At 36.8% G+C, this 8,708-nt stretch overlaps 1 protein-coding gene across 1 annotated transcript; it reads left to right on the top strand.

The window, feature by feature from the left end:
• Nucleotides 1–6,305: 6,305 nt before the first annotated feature.
• On the top strand, nt 6,306–8,324 carry LOC110935876 (U-box domain-containing protein 38). Its single transcript, XM_022178224.2, has one exon. It carries the CDS (start codon nt 6,554–6,556, stop codon nt 8,162–8,164), a length of 1,611 nt encoding a protein of 536 aa, XP_022033916.1. The 5' UTR covers nt 6,306–6,553; the 3' UTR covers nt 8,165–8,324.
• Nucleotides 8,325–8,708: the final 384 nt, after the last annotated feature.

An 8,708-nucleotide genomic window follows, 5' to 3' on the forward strand; every position in this document is an offset into this window, starting at 1 on the left:
AATGTAGTGGAAATTGTAAAGGGAGAAATTCGTACCACACTTTCCCTGACCTTAGATGTGATGGCAACTGGATTATTATCTTCAGCCTCTATTTCAGCATTAAACCAAAATTGTCGGAGTGTTTCTTTATGAACCAGAGCATCCGCAATAAGAATTGATTTGTATTTCGATGACGTTAAAAGGTCAATTATTGAGTGATAGCTGGTATTTTTGCTAGTTTTCTCGAAGATGGGGAGGTAGTTGTGAGGGTTTTTGATGTTCAGAGACATGATCGGAAAAGAAGGTGATTTGGGGATGAAACAGGATTTAAATTGGAGGGTTTTTAATATGTTGGAAACTGTTTTTGAGAATTTTGAATTCGAGACTGCAATGGTAGAACCTCGATTTAGGGATGAAACAGCTTTTATATAGAGAGAAGAAGCGAATGCTGACGTGGCAGTAATTACAAATATTTGATGGCTAAGATCTATCCACGTGAGAAGCTCTCTTGCGCCAACCGATGACAGTTGTTTGGAAACCTCTGTTGGTCGTTGGGAACAGTGTGAGTCAACCAGTCATAAGATAAACAGAAGTTATGAGAACATATTATAACTTTTTCAAATCAGTTGTTTATTTTTAGCTAACATCTGCCCACGTCAGAACCTCTGTTGTCATAATGGATGACAGTCAGCAGTTTAGTAAATCAACAGTCATTAGGATAAACAGAAATTATGACAACAGAAGGTAACCTTTAATAGTGGATGTATTTTTAGGCAAGCAGAAGTTTCAAAAACAGTTTTTTTCAATCGGTGTAACTCAACAGTCGTAATTCTAACATTTGTTATTAGCCCAACCACTGTTAGTATCAAATCCTCTATTAAACATTTTAAGATTGAATATCATTTGTTGTTCGTTAACATCTGTTGACCCATAGCAGACCTTTGCATCTTCAGACATTTATTCATCAGCAGATGTTCTCTTTTGTCAGACTTTAGCTACAACACACCTTTTATAACACAAAAATATACGTTAAATCCTTCCAAAAAATTGTTGTTGATAAAAAAACTATATAAAAATACTTATAGCAGACGTTATATAATAATACTTATTCATCATTTTTATCAAACACTGTTGATCCATAGCAGAGCTTTGCATCTTCAGATATTTATTCTTATGCAGATGCTCTCTTTTGTCAAACTTTAGCTACAACACACCTTTTATAACACAAAAATATAAGGTAAATCATTCCAAAAAATTGTTGTTGATAAAAAAAACTATATAATAATACTTATAGCAGACGTTATATATAATACTTATTCATCATTTTTATCAATCACTGTTGATCCATAGCAAACCTTTGCATCTTCAGACATTTATTCTTATGCAGATGCTCTCTTTTGTCAAACTTTAGCTACAACACACCTTTTATAACACAAAAATATACGGTAAATCCTTCCAAAAAATTGTTGTTGATAAAAAAAATTATATAATAATACTTATAGCAGACGTTATATAATAATACTTATTCATCATTAGCCCAACCACTGTTGGTATCAAACCCTCTGTTAAGCATTTTCAGATTTAATATCATCTGTTGTTCGTTAACATCTGTTGAACCATAGCAGACCTTTTCATCTTTAGACATTTATTCATCAGCAGATGTTCTCTTTTCTCAGACTTTAGCTACAACACAAATCTTATAACACCAAAATATACCGTAAATTCTTCCAAAAAACTGTTATTGATAAACAAAATTATATAATAATACTTAAAGCAGACGTTATATAATAATACTTATTCATCATTAGCCCAACCACTGTTAGGATCAACAGTCGTTAGAATACACAGTTGTTTCATCATCAGCAAATGTTCTCTTTTACCAAACTTTAACTACAACAGACCTTTTACAACTCGAAGTATTGACTCTCTGTAATTTTCCAGGAGCACAAATTCTTCAAAAAACTGTTATTTCTGATCAAATTCTAAACATTTGTTTTATCTTTTTATCATCTGTTCACCATCAAACCAACCCTTCATACTATTAAACATCTGTTGACTTACCAAACAGATGTTCAAACACAATTCAACATGAACATAATCTAAATCTTACTCAAACACTAAATAACTAAAAAATAAACACAACTTATTCAAACACAATTCAACATGAACATAATCTTAAATTCATTCATTTATTCATAACATTAAAACTAAAACTCCAATACTGAACAACATTAATTTTCAAATCTAACAATAACAGCAAGAATTAAGAAACTTTAGCTTCAACTCCATCGATCGCTGAACCTCTCGATGTATGTCCTTCAACATTGCCATGAACTCCACGTCTCTATCACCGCACTCTATATTACTGTCAACACAAAGCTCACGAACAGAGGTTGAAGGCATCCGCATAAGATCTCTGGAAACCTGCTCTCTAGTGAACAGGCCAACGTGCAATCCATCAAAACATCTCTTCAACTCTTGAAGAGTAGCCCTATCTTCATACACTTGTTCCTCGATTTGCCTGACAAAACGCTGCTTGAAATCATCTGATTTTGTATTTGTGAATGATGCCATTTGAATAAACTATATTACTCGACTTTCCTGAAATTATGATATCTTCGTAGGAAACGTGATGAAAAACAGGTGAAGTGACTATGAGTTTATATACTGAAATTTGGTATTATGAAAACATGTACATTTAATATAAACATGTTAATTAATGTATATTTCAAAACAACAATCTTTTAATGCAAACACCTTTCCAAACCCCAACTTTTATGGGAAAACTGTAAAATTAAATACCAAGAAACCCAAGGGACAAAATTTCGAAGTTCAAAGAACTAAAGCAGATTATCACAATTACAATTAAACTCTTCATTTACCATGTAGACGCGTTTTTAAACTCTATAAAAGACCGATGATTACTTTTGATTCAAAACATCAACAAATTGCCCTACAAATCACTTTCTGTCAAAAATTGTTCCAAATCAGAAAACCAACAAAAAATCTACATGGCAAACTTCAGCTTCTACCACTGGTCAGACACCAGCAATGTTAAAACACACTTCTCCATGTGGTCACTCAAAGAACAAAGAACAGACGAAGAACTAAACAGGAAAGTCGACATAATAAATGACACTAATTACAACAAAACCTGGAACAGCATAGCATTGCTCGATGAAGTCCTGCACTCTCCTCCATCAGATTTCCAGAAGAATGCAGAGGAGTTTCTGACACAACTTCTAAAACAGGATCAGAAAATCTGCAACATGCTAACTGACCTGAAAATCAAAAGAGAACATGAAATCACATGGAGAAAGGCCAGAGTCTATGAACTCCTAGCAAGTGTTAACTCTAGCGTGTAATCCTTTATAAATATTTCTTTAAATTTGTATTTTTCTATGTAATAGCTCATTTTAATAATATAAACATACATCTTAAAATATTCTAAAATTTCAGTGTCTATAAAAAAACTCTGAACATCATCAACTGTTGTACTACATCTTAAAATAAGAAATAAACCTAACATGCAAAGGGCGAAACAGAACTGTTGTACTACATCTAACTTTTCACGATATTGCACGAATCTATATATACTTTCTATAAAACCATGGAAGTCTCCCATCGAAGAAGATATCACATGCAACTAAACACGATGTTGCAACAATGATACTGCAACATCGATACTGAAAGGTTGATGTGTGATGGGAAAGTTTATTGAAACGACGATGTTGGAACAATGATACTGGAATGATAACATGTAAACATAATCACCAAACATTCGAACAAAAAAGTGTAATCGGAGATTAGCGGCTGAATCATGAGAAAGATGCATTTGAGAGGCAGAGACAAGCTCATAGATGTGAGCGGGAAAGATTTGAATGTCGAGCCAGATTATTAACCCTTATTTATAGAGTTAGAATATATAGGGTTTGAATTTTGAATTTTGAATGTGGAGCCAGAATTTTGAATCTCAACAGATGTTTATTGGCGAGTGACATGCATTAATTGAAAATTACATATCCCCATGCATTTTAAAATTCAAATTACCCGCAATTTAGACACATATGCTGCTAGCTATACGTTTACCCAAGGAACCATCTGCTACTACATTGTATCTGGGCAGTGGTTTGCCCTTTGGAATATGGGCCAGACCTTTAACACTTGAATACACAAGGGAGTGGTTTGATGTGGGCCAACTTTGAATTATAAAGTCTTTTAATATTAGGCTTTATGATGTAATAATGAGATAAGAAAAGCTTTGTTAGACATGCTCTCACGCTGACACCTCAGCTTTTCTTATGTCACTTGGATTTCTCCTTTTATAGAAAGTATAGATAGATGGGTTAATGGATATTGTTAAACGCACTTTCTTTCTTACAAAACACAAGAAATGACGTCAGGTACATTATAGATCCTTTTAACTAGACCTCAAATAATATATTTATTTTTAGTTTAAACCCAATAAAACAAGGCGTTAAATAATAGATTCAATATAAACACACACCATTCAACATCAAAGAATGATTGACAATTAAAAAAGAAAACCATAAAATAAGCGTTAAAAAAATAGATTCAATATAAACACACACCATTCAACATCAAAGAATGATTAATGATTAACAATTAAAAGGGAAAACCATAAAATAAGATATCAAGTGAAGGAACGCACGATAGATATTTGTTTGTGACTTTCATAATTAGTATTTTTTTTTTTAATTTCAATTCCACAATAACAATTTTTTTTTTGGTAAATTATAGTAGATAACTTTTAACTTCAATAATTACAGTCATAATCCTTTATTTGGAAAACTCATTACACATTTCGTCAGTTAGCACTAAACAGGTTAAAATTTTGAGTTAAGTCTGGTCATATGACTTACAAAAGAAGATAGATCGGTAATTTTACTCATTTGTTTAAAAAATTAATAAATTATATATAACTCATAAAACCCTAAACTTGTTTTGTATATTATTTCCGAACACCTTCTTCCTTCTTCCTCATTACCCCCAATAAAACCATAAACCACCGTCACCACAACAACCACCACTACCATGTCTTCATCCCAATCCGACGAACCCCAAAACCCATCACCCAATCCCACAACCAAACACCCCAAAACCCCAGATCAAGAATCCACAGACCCACCTCCAACAAACCAAAATAACCAACAACAAGAAGAAGGAGGAGGAGAAAGAGGTTGCTGCGGCGGTGCCGATTGTATTTATAGCAATACCAGTTGAATAAGGAGAAAGAGGCGGCTGCGGCTTGCCGGTGGCCGAAGCATCGGATTTAGGTTGCGATTGAAGAAACCATGGTGATTTCTAGCGGCGGCGGTTCTCTGTGGGTGCGTGAAGTGTTCTCGGTGGTAGGTGGGTCAGTTGAAACCCAGATTATTTCTGGGGTGAGAAAGTGGGTGAGTTAAGGTGGTGTTGCCGACGGCTTGCAGGTTATTGTTGTATGGTGGCTACGGTGGTAGTGGTGACGGAGTTGTGATGGTTGTGGTTGGTGGCAGAGGGGGAGGCCTAAGACAAAGTCAAAATGATTTGAAGTCTGAATTGTATTTACACACATATATCGATTAAGTTTTTTTGATAAATGGGTAAAAAGACCATTATACCCTCACGTGCAACACAAATGACTAGATTTAACCATGAAAAATAACTAGGTTAGTGCTAAAGGACCTATGGTGTAATGGTTTTAACAAATAAAAGGTTGTGACTATAATTATTAAAGTTAAAGGTTATTAATTGCAATTTGATACCGAGAAAAATGTAATTTACCTTTTTTTTAAGGGGAATTGGCCTGTAATAATCCCACCTAGACCTTATTGGCCATTAATAATCCCACCTCAGAATATTCCCCCCACCAGTCCCACCTTTCACTTATTTTTCCTACAATGGTCCCCCGTTAAAAAAACTTAACGAAGTTAAGCTTTTTTCCAAATTACAAACATATTTTTTAGGGCTTTTTTTCAGAACGATGATACGAGTCCATTAATGTAAAACTTACTTCAAAATGGTGCTCCAAGTGACTTGATTTTGGTTAATTGGAAATTTAAACACCCGAATTGAAGCGTCGTTTTCATCGTTTGGAGCACTGTTTCGAGGCAAGTTTTACATCAATGGACTCGTATCGTCGTTCTAATCAAAAGCCCTAAAAAATCTGTTTGTAATTTGGAAAAAAGCTTAACTCCGTTAAGTTTTTTTAATGGGGGACCATTGTAGGAAAAATAGGTGAAAGGTGGGACTGGTGGGATTATTACAGGCCAATTTCCCTTTTTTTAACAGCAATAACAAAAGTAGTCGTCCCGTAGGTTGTGATATCATCCAAATCCCTTCAACCAATCCCAAATCTTCAACCACATTCAACTCTTTTCTTTTATATTTTCTTTCATATTTTTTTTCCACTTTCATATATATTTTCTTTTCCAATTTCATCAGCAACGACAAGGTCTTCCTTCATCTTCATATTCATCCAGCTTTTCCACCAACTCCTGTTAACATCCACAATTATTTATCATGAATCACACCACACACTCATTGAACCAGTAAACAGAGAATCCAATCAGAAATGGTAGGTAACAGTAACCTAAAGAAGTGGAAATTCTCCTTACACAAATCATCTCCGGCACCGGAGAAACCAAAAACAAAATCCAAATCAAAATCGCAACCGAAGCCTCTAGATGAATTCATCTGTCCGATTTCCGGTTCACTGATGTTCGAACCGGTCGTAGTTTCCTCCGGCCAGACTTTCGAACGGAGATCCGTTGAGGTATGTCGAAAACTCAATTTTATTCCGGTTATTGACGGATCTAAACCTGATTTTTCGACTGTTATACCTAATTTAGCGCTCAAAAAGGCGATTCGTAACTGGTGCCAGTCCACCGGAGCGGATTTGCCTTGCGACGCACCGGATTATAGCTCCGTTAACGATTCTGTTACGAAATTGATGTTGAAATCGAGTGAGTGTGACGGTGATGTTAGGTTTAGGGTTTCAGAACGAGATTTGATTGCGAAAATGGCGGAGAAACCAGCGGTTGTGTTAACGCATGCGCAAACGCAGTTGAATCCTAGATCTGTTTATCATAATCGGTTTTATTCATCGAGTTCTGAAGAATCGGTGATCGCGAATGTTCCGGATACGCCGCCGTTACCGTTAGTTACACGGCCGTTGTGTTATTCGTCATCTCCGTCTGCGTCGACCTCATCAGAGGTTGTTGTTGATGAAACCGAAACTCTATATAACTCGTCTACGTCAGACGAGCAAAGTTTTGTAATGAAACTGCAAAACGTTGACGTTTTTGAACAGGAACAGGCTGTGATTTTGCTCAGGAAGGTTACTAGGACTGATGAGGAAGCTAGGGTTTTGCTCTGCACGCCGCGGCTGCTCGCAGCGCTCCGTCAGTGTGTGAGTTCGAAGTACGTTGTTGTGCAGACGAACGCGGTTGCTGCTCTGGTGAATTTGTCGCTGGAGAAGACGAATAAGTTGAAGATAGTTCGGTCGGGGATTGTTCCGCCGTTGATTGAGGTGTTTAAGAGCGGATGTTCTGAATCTCAGGAGCATGCTGCTGGTGCACTGTTTAGTCTGTCACTGGAGGAAGAGAATAAGACGGCTATCGGTGTGTTAGGCGCGTTGCAGCCGTTGCTTCATGCGCTGCGGTCGGATAGCGAGCGGACCCGGCAGGACTCGGCTTTGGCTTTGTACCATCTCTCTTTGGTGCAGAGTAACCGAGTCAAGCTTGTGAAACTTGGTGCTGTTTCAACTCTGTTGACACTGCTGGAAACAGGTCTGGCTGGACGAGTGTTATTGGTGTTATGCAATTTAGCGGCTTCCAGCGAGGGGAAATCAGCGATGCTTGATTCGAATGCGATTGAATGTTTGTTTCAGAAGTTGAGGAATGAAAAGGAGGACTCGAATGAGTCAACTCGGGAGAACTGTGTGGCGTGCTTGTATTCGCTGAGTATTGGAAGCATGAGGTTCAAGGGCTTGGCTAGGGCGGCAAGAGCGACGGAGGTGTTACGTGTGGTGGAGGAGACTGGAAGTGAGCGTGCGCGAGAGAAGGCGAAACGGATGCTGATGATGCTTCGTGAACGGGATGATGAAGAAGGCAGGGATTGGGATGCTCTGTTGGAGGGAGGAATGACTCAATCTCGGTACCGAGGCATTTCAACCGAGTTCTGATGGTTTATAGCAAAATGGTCTTTGTCAATTTGATTTAATGTTAATGATTTTTGGGTTGTTGCAATGTAATTTATGCTAGGGTGGAAGAAAGTTGTAAATGTTGTATATTTTTTTGTACTAGTTGATAGCTGATTGATCAGTGCCGGTTCTATATTGGAAATTGTTTTTTTAGGGTTTTGACGTTTTCATCTCCAAAATTTCGGCGCAAATGATGATAATGGTCATGGATAACCTTTTGCAAACACAGATGCAATTGCAGTCAAGATTCCCGTACTGGTTTCCAGTTTTTCGTCGATTCGGGCCTGACGATCCCTTGCTTCTGTAAATATTGAAGCGAACTTCTTGCCAGACAGGTTTGATCCTTTTCCCTTTAAGCACGTTAGTCTGTGTTATGATATTTGTAACCCTTGTGCATTTAAGATTTGAGATGCTAATTTTAGAAGTTAGATATGTGCCATTTTGGAATTTAGATGAGCAGTCCAAATGATGATTGTTTTACATGCTTTAGTCAAAGATAATTGATTTATGACATTTTAATCATTTA

The sequence above is a fragment of the Helianthus annuus genome, chromosome 16 (genome assembly GCF_002127325.2).
Source record: "Helianthus annuus cultivar XRQ/B chromosome 16, HanXRQr2.0-SUNRISE, whole genome shotgun sequence".
In the NCBI taxonomy this organism is placed as follows: domain Eukaryota; kingdom Viridiplantae; phylum Streptophyta; class Magnoliopsida; order Asterales; family Asteraceae; genus Helianthus; species Helianthus annuus.